The sequence below is a fragment of the Pinus tabuliformis genome, chromosome 8, assembly GCF_031772625.1.
Source record: "Pinus tabuliformis cultivar Carrire ecotype Pingquan chromosome 8, CPIR1, whole genome shotgun sequence".
NCBI classification, from domain to species: Eukaryota; Viridiplantae; Streptophyta; class Pinopsida; order Pinales; family Pinaceae; genus Pinus; species Pinus tabuliformis.
This window is the reverse complement of record NC_142294.1, coordinates 2,038,120,487-2,038,142,228: the sequence shown is the minus strand read 5'-3', so window position 1 is coordinate 2,038,142,228 and position 21,742 is coordinate 2,038,120,487. Positions and strand designations below refer to the sequence as shown.

At 41.3% G+C, this 21,742-nt stretch overlaps 1 protein-coding gene across 4 annotated transcripts in view; it reads left to right on the top strand.

Moving 5' to 3' along the window:
- The first annotated feature begins 553 nt into the window (after positions 1-553).
- Positions 554-21,742, top strand: part of LOC149244624 (Ribosomal protein L18e/L15 superfamily protein) — a 31,006-nt gene continuing 9,817 nt past the window's right edge. The window contains exons 1-2 of one of the 4 annotated variants that reach the window (XM_089374923.1): positions 554-913; positions 1,020-1,629. In XM_089374923.1, the coding sequence (XP_089231049.1) occupies positions 1,213-1,629 (417 nt within the window). In that variant the 5' untranslated portion in view covers positions 554-913; positions 1,020-1,212. Of the gene's footprint in view, positions 1,630-21,742 lie in introns of all 4 variants that reach the window. The other 3 variants (XM_089374925.1, XM_089374924.1, XM_089374922.1) reach the window with 3 other exon arrangements.

Below are 21,742 nucleotides of genomic sequence, written 5' to 3'. Positions count from 1 at the left end.
AAAGGTTAAGGAATAGGTAGGAATGATGCCCTTGAGTTGGTCCACAAGGTTTCAAATGGGTGCCTCGTATGGGAGGTTAGAGAGTTTGCCAGGGAGTTATTTTCCTCGAGAATGTGATAAAGGCTAGCTCATGGAATGTAGTTCAACCCAAAACAAATACACCTAAAGATGGTTTTTAACTTTAGATCGAGTGTTTAGATGCCTGACACCTATGTTTGATAGAATTTTTTGAGTTTGCAATAATAATTAACTTAAAGGAACAATTGAAAAGGGCCAAGAGTGTTCCTTGAAGCAAGGCGTAAGACTGTGCTTGATTATTTGAAACATGACCCTAGCTCTAAAATAAAATTTGTTCAATTATTTCCTCAAAATTATAAATTTCCCTTACACTCAGCTCGTCTATAAATCACAATTTTACCAATAATTAAATAACTAAATTTTCCAAGATGATTAATTAACAAAAATCCAAAAAATAAAATAGGCAAAACAAAACAATACAAAACCCACACAAGCCATGCAAAAGATAAAAAGACAAGACCCAAAACCCACACAAGAAATGCAAAAGATAACAATACAAGACCCACACATACTTCAGTTGTACACATAAAACCTATGGTGTTTACCGTACGCGAGAAGAACACTCGTCCATTCCAACCGAGTACAGACGTGGGAAGGGATTGCCCTGTGCTTACATGAATTATGTTACACTTGAATCCTTTCTGAATTTCCTATCTAAAAATTAAATTAATCCGAGCTTAACTTATTTGACATCGGTTAAGTTTAATCCGGTGCACGTAGCCGATTCCTTCCCATTTTTGCAGGTTTAGGGTTCGGGGCTCGACGATGATTTCCGAAGTCACAGGTCGAAAGGCTTGAATCAGGCAGCTGCTAAACGTTTTCCGTAGATTTTTCAGTATGTTTGCTCGGTATATGATGATTTCCCTGCGCCCGTTCTCAGGGTTTAGGATTTGACACATTTAATACAATAACTACGCTTAATGCAGGTTATCTTATTGCAGGTGCATTATGGGTGCCGATTTATTCACGCAATTCGGTAAACTGTTGGCACTTTATACTTACCCGTCTACTAGATGGTGAACACGCAATAAAACATGAGCATTTTCTGTTCTCGTATTCTGCATTTGCTGAAGATTTAGGACATATACACCACTGTTATGATCCTGTTAGTGAGGGTCAGTGAAATATTACACAATGATGATGATGATCAGGCGTCAGTTCCTCAAGAGGATTTCTAATTTTGCAGTAGCCGCGGCATCTCGTGCTTTTTCTTACCTTCCTGCTCCCAGTAGAGTTTGTAATGGGCCATTCACGACAAAAGCAGCGACATTTACCTCCGGATCAGCGTTGTGCAGTGGAGCAGCGCTAAATGCAGTAGGGGGCAGGAGGCTCCTGCTCTTAAATGATTTGCGGGACAACAAAGGGTCCAGAAAGAAGAAGACCCGCAAGGGCAGAGGAATTGGGTCTGGCAAGGGCAAAACAGCAGGTAGAGGGCACAAGGGTCAGAAGGCGAGAGGTGGTCATAAATTAGGATTCGAAGGTGGTCAGACCCCTCTTCGAAGACTATTGCCCCGCCGAGGGTTTAAGAATCCCTTCAGTCTTAGTTTCCAGGTACGGAACAGCATCTCCTCTACCTCTCCATTTTTTTTCGTCTGGGTAGAAAATGCTTCTTTAGCTATTAATATTTCACTGTACCTATCTGTCTCGCATAGCTACAGGATTCCTATCATATCATGCACTCCAGGGCAAACTTATCATGCATAAACCATATCTGAAATTCACTTAAGGAGGTAGCGAGCGAGGTAGTGACTTTAATGAACATTACCTTTCCAATAGCTATTTACCTATCTTTGGGCCCAAGTTTTGGATGTAATTCTTGTAACTTCGCGTTGGAAATTTGTGGGAAGGCAATATTGCAAGCTTCTATGGGAAGGGGATGTGTCTCTCTATCATTAGTAATAATTTCTTTTGTAGTTTGCACAACCATGTTTGCACATGTGTCCCACTTTCTTTTGTATGTCAACGTCTTCAAAGTCGCGGTTTAAATGTCAATTACAAAATATTCATATTGTCTTTTGACGCCTTCCTCTTCAGTTGATAGAATACTCTATTATTCCATAAACCAAGGTGCCAATTTGATTGTTTGATTTGTTGATTCAATTATAGCATTTTCAGCCTACTTATCTTGAGCATCTTATTCTTCTACCGCTTGAAAAATATTGGATTGTTTCCATTCCATGACAATGGTAAGCATTGGTTCATTCATGGAAGCTATTTGCCTTTCATGGCACTTATGGTCTCTTGGGCTCAATTCCTGAGATGCCATAGTGACAATTGTTACAATTGGCTTGAATATTTGTACATTATTGATGTTTGTTAAAATTGGCTTTGATATTTTTCTTAGATTCCTCTCATCGAGAGGTGTAGGATTGATCTAAAGATCATCCGATTCCGATAAGTATTTATGGAGATATGAATTTATTTTGATTATGGACAAATTGTCAAGGTCGGCCAGCAAACTTATGTAGGCTCAGAAGCCCAACAGTCATGTCTATTCAACTTCAACGTTTGCATATAAATACAAGGAGCATTCTCTTCATTTGGACAATTCAATTCACTCATCTTCTCTCTCTCTCTCTCTCCTACGAATAAAAGGAGCCTCTCTCTCTCACACATGTGGCTGAAAGGAAGACGTCCTAGGGCAAGGAAGACGGAAAGAAGGACGCTAGGGCAGCAGGTCATCTCTTTGACCAATGTTGACCAAGCGTTGACCTTCCAGAAGTGCGGATTGGGTGTGGTTGCCTCTCTTAGGCAGGCCGCAATTTTTGGCACAGAAATCGAGGTGATCTTACTTCTGGTTTGACCTGTGTTGACTGCCCTAGTTTAGGGCTGCAAGTTGACTTCAGAAATCTGCAAATTGATTGAACTTTTGGGGCTGTTCAAGGGCTGTTTCTTCAGGATGTTCGAGGACAAGTTGACCAGAAATTGACCAAGTATTTTAGAGGTCAATTTCAGCTAGTTTGACCAAATTTGATTTTGCTGATCTAGGGTTTGTTGCTGTTGATATAAAATTACAGAATTCAAATTTTGTACTATTTCTCTCTGCTGAACTATTGAAGATAAAAGAATATTTGATGAAAGGGTTTCCTCGCATTGGGGTTTGTCCATGGCTAGCCGCCACATCTTGTGTCTCTTGTCTTGGCTTGTTTTCTGTTGATCATTTAATGTTCTATCTGCACTTTACTTAATGTATATGTGATTGCTAATCTGTGGCTAATAAGAAGAAAAACAAGTAAACTGCTCTAAGCATAGAACATACCATAATTTAACATGGTATCGGAGCTGAGGTGAAGACAAAGCCCAAGCAAGAGCAAGAGTAATAGCAAGAGCAATCACCGAAGAGAAGGTTGGCAAGGCTATCTTGAAAAGAAATCATGGGGTCTTCAACACACTTCCGTGCTGAAGACAAACTCCGTGAGAAGTCTGACTATCACAGATGGAAGATGTCTCTCGATCTAACATTAGAAGAGCAGGAAGTGTTGGACCATGTGAGAGGCGGGATTGTTGAGCCTCCATCAAATGTATCCACTGCTGCTAGGAACAAATGGACCAAGGGAGAAGTCAAAGCAAGGAAGATCATCCGAGACTCTGTCGACAAGTGCTTGGTGGCCTATGTTTCCGAGCTGAACACCTCCAAGGAAATCTACGATAGACTGGTGAGTTTATTTAAAGTTAATGATGCAAAACAAGTCTTGTTTCTTAGAAATAAGCTGAAGGAAATTAAAAAGGGCAAAGATGAGAGTATGCAAGCATATTTCTTAAGGATCAACGAGATCAAGAACGATCTCCTATCTATTGGGGAAGTAATTCTTGACAGGGAAATGACACTCACAACTCTTGGAGGACTGCCATCTGAATGGTATATATTCAGGACTACTCTTCTCAACAATAATGTAATTCCTGGATTTGAGGAATTAATGGCCAGATGCATTCAAGAAAAAACGAGGATGGAAGAGCAAGAAATGCCCATACTTAAAGGTCATCCCTCTGCCTCTTCTTCTCATACTAAAAGAAGAAACAATTCCGGGGCTCAATTCAAAGGAAAGGCTGGACCAAAGGGTGGAAGAAAAGGACGATGTTACAATTGCAATAAAACGGGTCACTATGAAAGGGAGTGCCTTAATAAAAGGGACTCACACTGGGACGATGATCAAAATCCCTCTCAAGGCAATCAAAGGAATGACAGGTCAAATGGCAGAAGTAAAAGAAGTGCTGGAAATCAAGGAAGAGGACAACCATTCAAGAAGGCAAGAAATTCTAGGTATGAATCTAACACTGTTAACAATAAGCAAGATGAATATTATCTACCAGCAGCTCTATCTACTACTGCTCCCCTGGACTCGCTGGGAAATTGGTTTATTGATAGTGGTGCTTCAAGGCACTTCACTGGTTACAAAGAAGCTCTCTATAATCTGACAGAGAAGGAAACCAACCTGGAAATTGTTCTTGGAGATAATTCAAAATATCCCGTGAAAGGCGTAGGAAATGTCACTCTTCAATTGAATTAGGGTAATACCATGCACCTACAAGATGTATTATATGTACCTGATCTAAAAAAGAACCTGGTGTCCATTTCGACAATGGAAGACAAAGGCTACAAGGCGGCCTTCAGCGATGGCAAGGTATGTGTATGGAAAAAGAACTTTAAAGATGCTTTTACTCTTGGGTTTCGAGTTGATTCATTATATCAAGTCGGTGGAATTTCGCTGGGTGTCATGTCTTGTGACACATCTCTTCAGTTTGAACTATGGCATCGAAGGTTTGCTCACCTTCATTATAAAGCTCTACCCAATGTAAGAAAAATGGTGACTGGGATGCCCGAGTTCAGATTAGAGCAAGAAGGTGTATGTCCAGGATGTGCCGAAGGGAAGCTCAAAAGGGGACCATTCCCCTCAAGCCAAAGCAAGACCTCCGATATATTGCAGTTGGTTTACTCAAACATATCCGGTATGATGCCTGTGAACTCCTTGGGAGGATATTTATATTACCTCACTTTTACATATGATTATTCTCACAAGACTTGGATATACTTCTTGAAAAAGAAGGATGAAGTGTTCTTCTGGTTTCGGCACTTCAAAGCTTTGATCAAGAATCAAACCGAAAAGAAGATCAAGATCTTAAGGACTGATAATGGGACTGAATATGAATCCAATGAGTTTCATGACTTTTGCAAAGAGGCTGGCATTAAGAAGGAGACTACTACACCATACACTCCTGAACAGAATGGTGTGGCGGAAAGGAAGAATCGTACAACTGTGGAAGCTGTCCGTGCTATGCTCCATGATCAAACACTTTCGAAGTTTCTATGGGCCGAAGCTGCAAATACCGCCGTATATGTACAAAACTGATGCCTTCATCAAGCATTGGGTTCCAAGACTCCTGAAGAAATGTTCACCGGTAAGAAACCTGATGTATCTCATTTTAGAATTTTTGGAAGCCCTGTATATTTTCATGTGCCTAAAGAAAAAAGGAATAAATTGGGTGCATTTGTAAAGAAAGAAATCTTCGTGGGTTATAGCGAAAATACTAAGGGCTATAGAATCTATGTAGTTGGTCAAAGGGAAGTCGAGATTAGTCATGATGTCACCTTTGATGAAGATATGGCTCTTAGTAAGGTAGGCAATCTTCCTACTTTAAGGTGATCTAAAGAAGCTAACACCGAGCAACCGAAGGAAAAAGAAGATGAGACAATGCCCGATGTGGAAGAACCTATGGATCCTATTGATCCTCCTCCGCAAGAGCCTTCCTCTTCTAGGAAGAGGCCTTCATGGCTTAGGGGGACACTTGATGATGCTGAAGGACACATTGCACCCCAAGGAACCTTCCGTGAAAGTAAGAAGCCGAACAGGTATCAGGGATACTTGACCATCATGAGCACGATCATCCAAAATGAGCCTTCGTCATTCGTAGATGCCATCAAGCTTCAAGTATGGAAGGATGCTATGACCGAGGAATATGAGTCCATTATGAAAAACGATGTTTGGGATGTGGTCCCAAAACCCTAGGACAAAGCAGTTGTCACTTCAAAATGGCTTTACAAGATAAATCATGCAGTTGATGGAAGTGCGGAAAAGTATAAGGCTTGTTTTGTCGCTTGTGGCTTCTCTGAGAAGGAAGGTATAGACTATGACGAGATATTTGCACCAGTTGCACGATATACCACCATTCGCTCGATCATAGACCTTGCTGCTTCGCAAGGATGGAACCTACATCAGATGGATGTCAAGACTGCGTTCTTACATGGTTCAATCAAAGAGGAAGTCTATGTGGAGCAACCCGAAGGATTTGAGATTTATGATTGAGAATCTCATGTGTGCAGGTTGAAGAAGGCCTTCTATGGGCTAAAGCAAGCACCCTGAGCATGGTATGAGAGGATCGATAGCTACTTGATGAAGCTGGGATTCACTAGGAGTGAAGTCAACCCTAACCTTTACTTTAAGGTTATAGATAACAAGCCTCTCATACTAGTGCTATATGTTGACGACCTCTTTCTAACAGGTGCAAACCCTCTCATTCACGAATGTAAGAGCGATTTGGCTTCTGAGTTCGAGATGAAAGACCTAGGACTTATGCACTATTTCCTAGGACTGGAAGTCTGGCAGAAACCAGGGGAGATTTTCCTATCTCAAGGAAAATATGTGGTGAAGATATTGTAGAGATTTGGCATGGTGGACTGCAACCTCGTAACTACCCTGATGGAGCTTGGCTTGAAGAAGTTAAGCAGTAGTGCTGCTGGACCTGTTTTACGAAATGCTACCGAGTATCGTCAACTTGTTGGAGCATTAATGTTCTTGGTGATCTCTCGTTTGGATATATGCTTTGCAGTCAACACATTGAGTCAACATATGGTTGAGCCTCACCACTCACATTGGATTGGTTCCAAGAATCTGTTGAGATATCTTTGTGGCACAATCACTCATGGGTTGAGATAAACTGCGAGAGATGTGAGACTACTTGGGTATACTTATGCTGATTGGGCAGGCAGTTTGGTGGACCGAAAGAGCACTTCCGGGTGCTGTTTCTCTTTGGGATCTGCTTCGATATCTTGGATGATCAAGAAGTAGAAGTCGGTGGCTTTGAGCACCGTTGAGGCAGAGTACATTGCTGCTAGCATGGCCTCCTGTGAGGCAGTCTGGTTGTGAAAGCTCTTTAGTGAGCTGTTTGGATTTACATTGGATACCACCGTGATTCTGTGACAACCAGAGTGGGATCCGTTTATCAGAGAATCCCGTATTTCATGATCGCTCCAAGCATATCGATATTAGGTACCACTATATTCGAGATATGGTGTGGCGAGGAGCAATAAGGCTCCAACATATCGGTACAGATGAACAGGTCGCCGACATTTTGACAAATCCCTAGGGAAGGTCAAATTCCTGACTTTCTGAGAACAACTTGGTGTCGTTCAGAGACCCTCTTATGAGGGTCGATTATGATGTATTGAGCTTTGGGAGCTCCAGGGGGGCGTGGGGTACTTCTTGGAGCGACATGTGACCATAGGGCGACTCACCATCCCCTGGTGGTGCACTATGTACAGGGTAAAGGTTCAACCTTCCCCTGTGACACCCCGTGGCGACTGTGGAATAGGATGATTAGTTCTCCTGTGGGCCAGGATGATTTGTTCTCCGTGGCGACTGTGGAGCAGGATGATTAGTTCTCCTGTAGGCCAGGATGATTAGTTCTCCATGGCATCCACTGGACATGATGATTCATTCTCCTGTGGACAGGATGATTAGTTCTCCTATCGAGGCATCCTACCCATGCAGTCTGGGACTCATGGGAAGTACCTCTCATCTGATCAATGAGCAGGGAAATGAGGATAGGGACCATAGTAGTACTATCGATGGACGCATCGCTGTATCTATCGTACTCCCTATGCTAGGATGACCTCCATTGATCTGGGATCAATGATATTGATCTAGGATCAGTGAGAGTGGTTCACACTCTGAGACTGACTTTGGGTCAGTGGAGGATGGTATGATACATCCTCGATCATTTCTTCTTCTTCATAGTTCGAGCAGAGCAGAGTAGAGCAAAGTAGAGCAAAGCAGAGCAGAGCAGAGTGGGGTCAAGCTGTACAGGACAGTGCATTTGATGGATGGATAGCAGCAACAGTCTAACGGATTGCAGATGAAGTTCTCCCTAGTTGAGAGGGAGTGGATCACCTTATTTATGGCTTCTGATATTTTTCTTAGATTCCTCTCATCGAGAGGTGTAGGATTGATCTAAAGATCATCCGATTCCGATAAGTATTTATGGAGATATGAATTTATTTTGATTATGGACAAATTATCAAGGTCGGCCAACAAACTTATGTAGGCTCAGAAGCCCAACAGTCATGTCTATTCAACCTCAACGTTTGCATATAAATACAAGGAGCATTCTCCTCATTTGGACAATTCAATTCACTCATCTTCTCTCTCTCTCTCTCCTACGCATAAAAGGAGCCTCTCTCTCTCACACGTGTGGCTGAAAGGAAGACGCAGAAAGAAGGATGCTAGGGCAGCAGGTCATCTCTTTGACCAGTGTTGACCAAGCATTGACCTTCCAAAAGTACGGATTGGATATGGTTGCCTCTCCTAGGCAGGCCACAATTTTTGGCATGAAAATCGAGGTGATCTGACCTCTGGTTTGACCGGTGTTGACTGCCCTAGTTTAGGGCTGCAAGTTGACTTCAGAAATCTGCAAATTGACTGAACTTTTGGGGTTGTTCAAGGGCTGTTTCTTCAGGCTGTTCGAGGACAAGTTGACTAGAAATTGACAAAGTATTTTAGAGGTCAATTTCAGCTAGTTTGACCAAGTTTGACTTTGCTGATCTAGGGTTTGCTGTTGCTGATATAAAATTACAGAATTCAGATTTTGTACTATTTCTCTCTGCTGAACTATTGAAGATAAAAGAAGATTTGATCAAAGGGTTTCCCCGCATTGGGGTTTGTCCCTAGCTAGCTGCCACATCTTGTGTCTCTTGTCTTGGCTTGTTTTCTGTTGATCATTTAATGTTCTATCTGCACTTTACTTAATGTATATGTGATTGCTAATCTGTGGCTAATAAGAAGAAAAATAAGTAAACTGCTCTAAGCATAGAACATACCATAATTTAACAATGTTGGCATTGTTACTACACTATCTAGCACCCCAGTGAAAACCCCCACTAAACAATCTAGATTGAGAGCAACATTGGGAAAGTTGCGATTGTCATGTCAACAACTACTACCCTTGTTTTTGTGTTAGAATACAATCCCCACAAGGGAGGCTTCCCCAGTAGATTGTAGAGCTCAAGTAACTTAAATAGACTTGGGCTAAATGCTCTGTAAGGGTTCTACAACAAGGCCCACCCAAGTTCAAGTATGCAATGATTAAGGTTTTGGGCCACCAAAGGTATAATTTCAAGAGAGCAAGCTCAACAATCCCTATTGATAAATTTAGAGGGCTAAGTAACAAGTTTGACCATTAGAGGTTCAAATAGGTTTTCAAACACATGCAATCAAGAAATTGTTGTTATAAACTAGGGTTTCAATAAACAATTTGTAGCATGCAAATATTTTATAACAACAAGAAAAAAATGATCCTAGAATCTATGATAAGCAAGTGTAAAATTAGGGTTGATATGAGTAAACAAGAGAACAAATTACAACACGTTTCAATGGATGAAAACACATATAACAACAAAATAAAACCCTAGACGTCATCCCTAATGTATGTTTGAAAAATGTATGTAAAATGATTTTTTCACTTTTCCAAATGCAAGTCCTAACCCAAGGACAATAAGGTCCAAGGCAAATGATGCTGAAAAATGAAGTTTTTGTTGTAACTTAGCCTAATTTACCCTAGATAACATAAAATATAAAAATTTAGAGTTTTACTTATTTATTTATTTTATGGGATTGACACGAGATAAGACTAGTGCCTTTCTCAATCAAGGCCTAATGGAGTCTAAGAATAAAAGTTTATGGAAGAATTAAGATGGAAGCGAATTCAAAGAAAATGAGGTATACAAACTTGTGTTTCTCACACCTTTACCCTAGTGTCCTTCTATCTTTTTGGGAGACTCAAAGGGAGGAAGCTAAATCTAGATTCCTCAAGAGAAACTTGGTGATGATCTTGTGCAAGGAGATTTTAAAACCATAAAATATCAACAAAACTATTGGTGAAAATTTCATTAAACCCTAATTCATCGACAAGTAAAAGATGGAAGAAGATAACTTACAATATATTAGCACATATCATTGAAGAATCACCAATAAGCATCTAAGAGACAGAACCATCCAACCAATATCCTTCGTAAGAAGTTTGCTTAACTATTGCTCCATAGTGCACAAGAGAGAAGAGACAAATAACTAGTGTGAGTTGATCTCCAAGTGTGACAATGATCCTTGTAAATTTGACTTCCCTCTATTTGTATGAGGGCAACCAAGTTTATTTCCATTAATTCTAGCCTAAAAGACCTAAAACAATATTAAATTATGATTACAAGGTGGTTTGGTCACAGGTTGAACCCCAAAGATAGCTACTCAATGATAAAACATAAAAATAAGCCTTAGTTAACCTACACTTATGAGTTAAACTCCCTCCATGGGTGATTTTATCCTCCAAAAGGTGTGTCTCTCCACAAAAGGTGCAATTAATGGCTCTAAGGGGTGCATTTGATCCCAAAGGTCGCATCTCCTTATCAAATGGATGTCCAATCATCAAGCTAAGCTCCCTCACCCAAACATCATCCTCAAATTTGTACATGTTATCAAGCTGAGCATCATGAAGGGGATGTGTTAATTTTAGGTATGTTCTCTGCTTAGAGCAATTTACTTCAATTTTTCATATTAGCCCAATGACAATATTCAGATTAGCAATCACATCAGCATGATAGTAAAGTGCAGATAGAACATAAACATAAACAATCGAAGACAAGCCAAGACAAGAGGACACAAGATGTGGCACCAGCCAGGAACAAACCCCAAAGTGAGGAAACCCTTGATCAAATCTTCAATAGTTTAGCACAGAGAGAGAGAGATAATACAAATACATTTGAAGTCAATACTTGACTTGCCAAAATAGGAGATCAGACATCAGAGATCTTCACCATGAAGATGACACAATAGATTTGATGACAAGGACTGAAGATATGCAGTAGATGATAGGTCTAGAACAACTCAACCAATTACCCCAAAATACTGAAGCTTTCCTTCCATAAGACTCTCCTTCCTTTGCTACTTCACTGATCATGACAAGGCTGCCCATCTGGCAACTTGTATACTCTAAAAGGCCTGAAGCATATTTTGGCAAACCTGATTATTGGTTAGGGCACAAACTCAGTGTGCTACAACACCCCACATTCCACTTATAGACAATGACTAGCCTTCATACAATCCTCCAATGAAACGCTGCATTATAGGACTACTTACCTTATGAACGCAACTCCTAAAAAGGTCTCCAACTGTTGGCTATGCCCTGCGGCCTAGCCTAGCGGTCGACTGTAACTTGATCCCTTCAAACAGTGACCCAATCAGCTCTTAAACTACAATCCATTGCTCCTCCTTTCAGCGACTTCTTCTGCTCTTCAAATCGTGCTCAAGAACAACATTAACATGCCCAAACAACCACGCTGTCACCTACAACTACGTGGCATTAACACAGATCCTTCACACTGTAGTATAACTACTTTGCTACGGCTAGGTCCAACCTTCTAGTTGTTACGTAGGGTCCCTTTCAAGCTGAGATTAGGGCTCTTCTAACTGCGGTTTTAGGCCTCCTTTTAGGGCCTCACAAATTGTGGCTAGGTGAGTTATGTAAGGCCTTTTTATGACAACAAATAGAAGCCTTTCTAAACTGTGTATGTGACTCTCTTGACAATAGATTATGTCTCCGCCTGAAGTTGCGTATTAGGGTCTAATAGACTATAGATTTAGTCCTCTTAGAACAACAGATAGAAGTCTCTTCTTTAGCTGCGTTTAGGGCTTCTCCTTACAATGGATTAGGGTCTCTTCTAGACCTACGACACTTTAGGACTGCGGCTAGGGCATGATCTCTGTAGCTAGATTTCCTTCATTTGACTGCGGCTAGGGCAACATTACTTGGACAATGTATAAGTCTCCTTCATGACTGTGATTAGAGCTCATTACGACAGCGTATAAGACTCCTCCATGGCAGTGTATAAGACTCCTCCATGGCCGCGTCTATATCTCATTAGGGCAGTGTATAAGGCACCCCCACTAAATCTCTCTGTCACCAAAACCGAAACCAATGAAGAGAGAGATCACAAGAGGTGCGTGTGTGTGTAAAATGACTTGAAGTCCTCTTCTATTTATAATAAAACATAGAAGATAGGTTGGGGTAATTTGGTTGCTGGCCGACCTTGACGAATTTTCACATAACACAAATAAATTCATATCTCCATAAATACATGTTGGAATCGGATGATCTTTAGATCAATCCTCCACCTCTCGACGAGAGGAATCCAAGAAAAATATCAGCAGTCATAGATAAGAAGACCTGCATGGAGTTTGGCCCTAGTTGCCAATTTTAACACTCCCTCTCAACTAAGGAGAACTCCATCTGCTAATCCATCTGCCAGTTCGTACTATCTCAGCCATCAATGTAGTGCCCTGCACTGCTTTGCTCTGCTGAACTATGAAGAAGAAGAAGTGATCGAGAATGTATCATAGCATTCTCTACTGACTCAAAGTCAGTCCCATAAAAGGAGAGTATCTCATACCACTCTTACTGATCCGAAATCAGTTCCAAACAAAGAGAGTGTCTCATACAACTCTTACTGACCCGAAGTCAGTTCCAATTGATCCCAGATCAATATCATCCTAGCATAGGGAGTACAGTAGTACATGATGCATCCATCAGTAGTACTATGGTCCCTATCCTCATTTCCCTGCTCATTGGATAGATAAGAGGTACTTCCCATGAGTCCCAGACTGCATGGGTAGGATGTCTCAGTAAGAGAAGGATGAATCACTCATCTTGCCTACATCTCGCCATGGGGTATCCCAGGGGAAGGCTAAACCACTCACCCTGTACAAAACAAATCACTAGGGGAAGGCTGAACCACTCACCCTGTACAAAACAAATCACTAGGGGAAGGCTGAACCACTCACCCTATGATTGTGTCTCAGCAGGAAAAGGATGAACCACTCATCCTGCCTACATAGCACACCACTAGGGGAAGGCGGAACCACTCACCCTATGGTTGCTCATTGCTCCAAGAAGTACCCCCAAGCCCCCCGGACTCCCAGAGCTCAATATCCATATCATATAGGACCCCAGGAGAGGATCTCTCCACGACTCCTAGTCGTTCTCGGAAAGTCAAGAATTTGATCTTTCCCAGGGGCTTCGTCTGAATATCGGTGCCTGCACATCAGTCCCAATGTGATGGAGCCTTATTGCTCCTCGTTGTACCATAACCCATATAAAGTGGTACTTGATGTCTATATGCTTGGAGCAATCATAGAACACAGGATCTCTCAACAATTGAATCCCCCTCTGGTTGTCACAGAAGATCACGGTGGTATCCAACACGTGTCCAAATAGCTCATTGAAGAGCTTCCAAAACTAGACAACTTCACAGGAGGTCATACTCTCAGCTATGTATTCAGCCTCAGCGGTGCTCGAAGCAACCGACTTCTACTTCTTGCTCATTTAGGATATCAAAACAAAACCCAAAGAGAAAGAGCACCTAGAAGTGCTCTTGCGATCCTCCACAGCTTGCCCAATCAACATCAGAATAATCATGCAGCCTCACATCTTCGACAATGTCTCTCAGTCCATGAATGATTGTGCCTTGAAGATATCTCAAAAGATTCTTGGCACCAATCCAATGTGAGAGATGAGGCTCAACCGTATAATGGCTCAACATGCTAACTACAAAACATATATCCAGACTGGAGTTCACCAAGAACATCAATGCTACTATGAGTTAAAGAAACTCAGAGGCATTTCCCAAATCAGGTCCGACAACACTACCGCATAACTTTTTAAAGTTAAGCTCCATCGAGGCAGTGACGCGCTTGCAGTCCAACATTCCAAATCCAGAATCCAACTCCCTCTTACTTTTGCAAATGAGAGGGTCTGCACTTGTTAGAAAGAGGTCGTCCACATGAATTACCATTATGAGAGGTCTATCATCCACAACCTTAAAGCAATGGTTTGGATCGGCTTCATTCCTAGTGAATCTCAACTTCATCAGATAGCTGTCAATCCTCTCACACCAAGCTTGGGGTGCTTGCTTTAAATCATAGAGAGATTTCTTCAACCTGCATACATGAGATTCCCGATCATGAATCTCAAACCCCTCGGGTTGTTCCACATCTGTGGTCTTGCTATTACATGAGGGGAATGGTCCCCTTGTAATATTTCCTTTGGTACATCTCAGACATGTACCTTCATGCTCTTCTTTGAATTCAGGCATCCTTGTCACCATCTGTCTCACATCAGGTAGGGCCTTACAATGAAGATGGGCAGACCTCTAGTGCCATTGAAGAGATGTGTCACATGACATGGTCCCCATTGGACTTCTTGCAACTTGATACAAATTGCCAACCTTGAACCCAAGAGTAAAAATATCTTTAAAATTCCTTTTCCAAGCACGTACCTTTCCATCGGTGAATGCCACCTTGTAACCTTTGTCTTCCATTGCCGAAATGGACACCAGGTTCTTCTTGAGATCAGGTACATAAAGAACTTCTTGTAAATGAACCCTGTTACCCTGATTCAATTAAAGGGTAACATTCCCTATACCCTTTACGGGATATGTGGCATCGTCTCCAAGAATAATCTCCAAGTTTGTTTCCTTCTCTATCAGATTAGAGAGAGCTTCCTTGTATCCGGTGAAGTGCCTTGAGGCACCACTATCAATAAGCCAATTTCCCAACAAGTCCGGAGGAGAGGTAGAGGTAGAGGAGAGGGCCGATAAAGATAATACTCATTTTGCTTACCATAAACAACATTTGATTCTCCATACCCTGAGTTCCTTCCTTTCTTGGAGAGTTGGCCATTTCCTTGATGTCCTGCATTCCTTTTTCCTTTGCCATTGTACCTGTCATTCCTTCGATCATTGAAGATGCCCCTGGAATGATTGTGATCATCATCATGTGATGTGTCCCTTCTATTTGGACACTCCCTCGCATAATGGCCAAACTTATTGCAAGCAAGGCATCTGCCCTTCCTTCCACCCTTAGATCCAAACTTTCCATTGAAGTGACCTTTAGGTAGGCCACTAGATGCTTGTCAATGGAATCTCTGATAATCTTCTTCGCTTCGACTTCACCCTTGGTGTATTTGTTCTTTGGAGCAGCTGGTGCATTTGATGGAGGCTCAGGGATTTTACCCTTCACGTAATCCAGCACTTCTTGCTCTTCCAATTCAGCCGGGAAGTGGGATGAGGAACCCATTGAGCCTTTTACCTTGTCCAACTGTCTTCGGTGATTGCTCTTTCACTCTTGCTTGGGCTTTGTCTTCACCTCACCTCTGATACCATGTTAATTTTAGGTATGTTCTATGCTTAGAGCAATTTACTTCAACTTTTCATATTAGCCCAATGACAATATTCAGATTAGCAATCACATCAACATGATAGTAAAGTGCAGATAGAACATAAACATAAACAACAGAAGACAAGACAAGACAAGAGGACACAAGATGTGGCACCAGCCAGGGACAAACCCCAATGTGGGGAAACCCTTGATCAAATCTTCTTATATTCTTCAATAGTTCAGCAGAGAGAGAGATAGTACAAATACATTTGAAGTCAATACTTGACTTGCCAAAATAGGAGATCAGACATCAGAGATCTTCACCATGAAGATGACACAATAGATCTGATGACAAGGACTGAAGATATGCAGCAGATGATAGGTCTAGAACAGCTCAACCAATTACCCCAAAATACTGAAGCTTTCCTTCCATAAGACTCTCCTTCCTTTGCTGCTTCACTGATCATGACAAGGCTGCCCATCTGGCAACTTGTATACGCTGAAAGGACTGAAGCATATCTTGGCAAACCTGATTACTGGTTAGGGCACAAACTCAGTGTGCTACAACACCTACAATACACCCCACAGTCCACCTATAGACAGTGACTAGCCTTCATACAGTCCTCCAATGAAACGCTGCATTATAGGACTGCTTACCTTATGAACGCAGCTCCTAAAAAGGTCTCCAACTGCTGGCTATGGCCTGCGGCCTAGCCCAGCAGTGGACTGTAACTTGATCCCTTCAAACAGTGACCCAATCAGCTCTTAAACTACAGTCCATTGCTCCTCCTTTCAGCGGCTTCTTCTGCTCTTCAAATCGTGCTCAAGAACAACATTAACATGCCCAAACAGCCACGCTGTCACCTACAGCTACGTGGCATTAACACAGATCCTTCACGCTGTAGTATAACTACTTTGCTGCGGCTAGGTCCAACCTTCTAGCTGTTACTTAGGGTCCCTTTCAAGCTGAGATTAGGGCTCTTCTAACTGCAGTTTTAGGCCTCCTTTTAGGGCCTCACAAATTGCGGCTAGGTGAGATGTGTAAGGCCTTTTTATGACAGCAAATAGAAGCCTTTCTAAACTGTGTATGTGACTCTCTTGACAGCAGATTATGTCTCCTCCTGAAGCTGCGTATTAGGGTCTAATAGACTGTAGATTTAGTCCTCTTAGAACAGCGGATAGAAGTCTCTTCTTTAGCTGCATTTAGGGCTTCTCCTTACAGCGGATTAGGGTCTCTTCTAGACCTGCGGCACTTTAGGACTGCGGCTAGGGCATGATCTCTGTGGCTAGATTTCCTTCATTTGACTGCGGCTAGGGCAACATTACTTGGACAGCGTATAAGTCTCCTTCATGGCTGTGATTAGGGCTCATTAGGGCAGTGTATAAGACTCCTCCATGGCTGCGTCTAGATCTCATTAGGGCAGCGTATAAGGCACTCCCTCTAAATCTCTCTTTCACCAAAACCCAAACCAATGAAGAGAGATATCACAAGAGGTGTGTGTGTAAAATGACTTGAAGTCCTCTTCTATTTATAATAAAACGTTGAGGATAGGTTGGGGTAATTTGGTTGCTGGCCGACCTTGATGAATTGTCACATAACACAAATAAATTCATATCTCCATGAATACATGTCGGAATCGGATGATCTTTAGATCAATCCTACACCTCTTGACGAGAGGAATCCAAGAAAAATATCAGCTGCCACAGATAAGAAGACCCACATGGAGTTTAGCCCTAGTTGCCAATTTTAACAGAATGTCATCATGTAAATCAATTTAGGGCTCTATGTCATCATTGACATCAAATATCCCCAAAAACAAAGCAACATCCATCAAGTAGGTGTAATGCTAGCTTGGTGTGCCTTTTCAACTCCAGGGTACATCAGCTCTCAAGGCAATGCCCAGGTTTTGTACGACAACATCCAAGGTTGTGGAGGTAAGTGAGGGTGTCATCGACTATGTTCAAGCATTACAAGCTCAACACTCCTCAAAGAGTGTCCAATGTCCCTTATCAAAATGTCCTATGCAGTCATTAAGTGGGGTTGGGTCCTCTCTAAAGTGCTAAAGAAGCATCATACAATCCCTCAAAGGATGGCAATTACACCTAGGTGCAAAAGTCTAACACATGCTCATAGAATAAAGTGAGATCGACATGATGGGTGCAAGAACAATAATAGTATCAGAGTGGGCCATATTCAATGTAAAATGCATCAAAGTACTTCACATAAGCATCTTCTTGCAATGTCTTTCTAGCTTATGATTGGTATACAAGTTACCCTGCTTAGGTGTGGGAGGGTTATCACAAGGCCCTCCCTAAAAGTTCCCTTTTAAGTGCTTCCAACCCTAAGGGGAGGAACAATTCCTAGGCTGATTTATCAATCAATAGATGTAAGTGATCAGTGACATGGTGTGATCTCTACTTTATGGAGGATGCCATTGTCTTGTATTAGGCTATGAAGTTCATGACATCCTTGAGTGTTATAATGTGAAGAGGGAGCAATTGTGGGGGCTTAAGTTACCCCTTTCCTTGGCCTGTCTTTACCACCACTTGTGTGCGCTTTTTTCATCCTCTTTTTGTATACAACTTGGATTACAAGCTTTCATTGGTTCATGATAATCATTATTGACCCCTTAAACATGAAGTAATTCCTTGTTCACCGAGTTGGGATATTCAAAGTTCCTTTCATTTAGATAGATCATAATTTTGTCAGGATCTGGGTGAGGGGGGTAGAGCTCAGGCTCCGACCCACATATGTTATTTTTTTTGTTTAATCCCTGCCACTTTTTTTTCATTTTAAAATTTGGCTTATGCTATTTCTTTTCTCTTTGCTACATCAACCTCTTAGGGAAAGTTTTCAGGCCTCTACTCAAAGGATGAGGAAAACAGGGAACCAATATAAGCGTCAGATAGCAATCAACCTGAAGATGGTATGTGGACACATGGGGAAAGTGGAAGGTGTTAAGTATGGAAATCATGGAGCACTACCATCATCAGAGCCTTCTATTTGTGCCCCTCCTAGACAATGAAACAAAGGCCTCAAAGAAGGTCACATTGGACTAGGGGCAAGTAATAACCACCAAGGAGGATGCAAGGGAATAAGTGTACAACCAAAAGCAGTCTGTCATCCAATTAAGCCTGTGATCCATACTAAAATGCCCTTAAACATTAAATGAAAGCACTTGAATACAGAAATGCTTATTGTGCCTCATAATAAATGACCCAACTTCATCACATGAGTAGGCTATATGAAAGAAGCACTGAACGAAGAGTGGATGAGAAGCATCTGAGGCTAGCTCTGTGGATCATGATAGGGTTGCATAATTTTTGTCTGTTGAGGACAGCCTGAATAAATTCAATGATCTTTACCCAAATAGCGACACTTGATTGAGAATGGAAACTCCCTCTATGATATACTTGCATGTCCATCTTGATGGAGATGATAACTGTAACCATCAGTTCTCCACAATCCACTATCAGGTTTGCAAATGCTGCCATTTTATCTCCAATAATTTGTTGAAATGCCCTAATGCATTGTAGTCAGAATTTGTCTCTTAATATTGAGAGGATTATTTCCACTACAAGTACCATTCCTAGTACTAAGTAAGCATTTTTGGTACCTCACATGCTTCAGTGTCAACCTTAATACAATTGTAAGGTGTATTTGATTTATTCCGATTTTCTTACCATAAAATCTATATTTTATTTTAATTTCAATTCAAACATTTCAACTTTCAAAATTTTTAATGATGACAAATGTTGAGATTTCTAGGGCAGAGCTAGATTTTTTTTTTTTCAACAGGTAACTGCATCAAATGATTATTTAACAATATTTATCCATAGCATCATCATGTAACTTACACAGAAGAAAATTCAACATTTTAATCATGACAAGAGCACTAAAAAATAATAGAGCAACAAAGAGACAAGAGACACAAAGAATTAGGTCTGAGGTCAAGGCGAAACCCACAAGGGGAAAACCTAGGAAATGCTTTCCTTATATGAGAGAGAATTCAATGTCCATCAAAATAGAAACAACATGATAATCATGACAACTGACCAGAACAATATAAAGAAGCAAGCCTGTACTCTTTCCCTTAATTTCGTCCTCCTTTTTCCTTCAATAGCTCGCAAAAACACAGAGATAATCCTCCGAAAACGAATTACCAAATGAGGAGCAATTCCTCACATATATATAGTCATCATAGGGGGTCGAATGGGTGCCACAAAGGGGCCAAGCCGACCTATCTTTTAGAGGAGTCTGTTGACCTCTTCTGGTCAACTATCCATGCAGTGCACCCCGTTTTTCTTGACAGAAAGAAGCAGCACCTGATCAGCATGTCCGTGCCATCCTGCCATCATCAGCAGCTTGATATTTTTGATTGTAAACCCAGTCTGCATGTATTAAATTGTAAATAATTTTAGCAGACATGAGTCATGTATGTAATTTGCCTAGGTGGACCTAACTTTCTGATGATAATTTACGTCCCGAAAGTTTTTTTGTCTCACCGACCCACGGGTCGGCAGAGTTTTCCTTCAAACCTGACCCCAAAGCCGGGATTGATTTTGTCATTAGAACTTTAGGAGAATCCTAGTGTGTTGATCTGCTAGATTATCGTTGTGTCGCAGAGCTGGGTGTTTTGTGAGGGTCTGTATTAAATGGGTTTGTCCCTTAAGAAGTAATTTTGTAAAAGTCATGATGTAATGTGTCCTGAGGGTCGAGAAGTGTTTTAAATCGCCTCATGAGTCCCAAGTCCTAGGTCCTAGGTGATGTTTCCGAAGGCTTAGTTCAGTGATCCATTTTAAAATGATTTAAAAAATTAAAAAAATGAATAAAAATAATAAAATAATAAAAAATAATAAAAATTTAAAAAATGAAGCAAAAACCCTAACTAATAAAATAATAATATTTTAAGTTATTAAATCGACGGATGAGATCAAGAGATGTCTTGATCCTCATCAACGGTCGAGATCATTTCTACATGGATCACTCGAACTAGCCGTTAGGATCATTTCCTTTATATAGGGTCTTAGGGGGTCATTTCAGGTCATCTGATCTGTGAGTCTGTACTGAAAAGCTCTCTTGTAATCTGATTTTCTGGTTAATAAAAAGACTTTGGGGTCCAAATCGTGTTGGTGTTACTCTCTGGAATTGCTGTGAGATCTTTAATTTTCTGCATATTTCAGTTTTCAGCCATTAATCATAGCTTGTTTTTAGAGTAGTTTGAGCACAGGTATCTTGTTCACCTGCTAGGGTTTGAGGGCTGCTAGGGTTTCTGAAATAATGGCAGGTATCTCCATTATTTTCTGAGATCTAGCAGCACTCTTTCTCTCTGTGCTGATGGTTGCTTGAGATGTGCAGGGAAACTTTTTAGTGAAGGATATTTGTGGGCGTTTGGGGAAGTTCTGGGCTGAACCAGCCGACTCCCACTGGCTTTTCTGTGCAGAGCCCAGCTGATTGTTCCCTGGGTTAATCATTCAAAGTTTTCTTTTCTGTTTTACATTGAGAGATTTTCTTTCTGTTCACAGTGAAGTTCAAAATTTCTGATATACTGAAAACATTACTGCAATTATTGTCAAATCTGGCATTTCAGGGGCCAAATCTGTAAATTATTAAGCTGTCTTAGGGTTTCATTTTTTTTTTTTTTAGGGTTTTCAAACTTCTGCTTTTCACAATTTTTTCATTAGGGTTTTGTATTTCTGTGTTTTCAGCTACAGGGTTTTCAGAAACTATCTGTCAGAGCGTAGCTGCAAAATCAGTTTTCAAAAAGGCTGCGTGCATGGGTGATAATATCTGTTGCTGTCGACAAATCCTGCTGCGAACATCCAATGATTTCTCTGCATACAAACAAAGATAAACAAGTGACCTGCCTGCGGATTTAGCATCGACTGTCAGCGTGGGAAATATACGTGGATTTGCTTGGTCTATCATTCGTATATTTGCAGCGGCCAGCATATACATCTGCGTTCACGAATTTTGGTATCATTCAACACCGATTCCATCCACGTCAATCCGAAAGCAGCACCGAGATTCAACGCTGGCTCATCCGCCGTCCCGAACTGGAAAACCGCAGGTGAATAACAATCCATCACGCAGGTAAAATTCGCTTCATCGCTTCAGGTAATACCTCATCGTCATCATTAAGTTCCAGCGTTTTCCCGTGGATCGTTTAGGTTTCTATCTGTTATGCTCG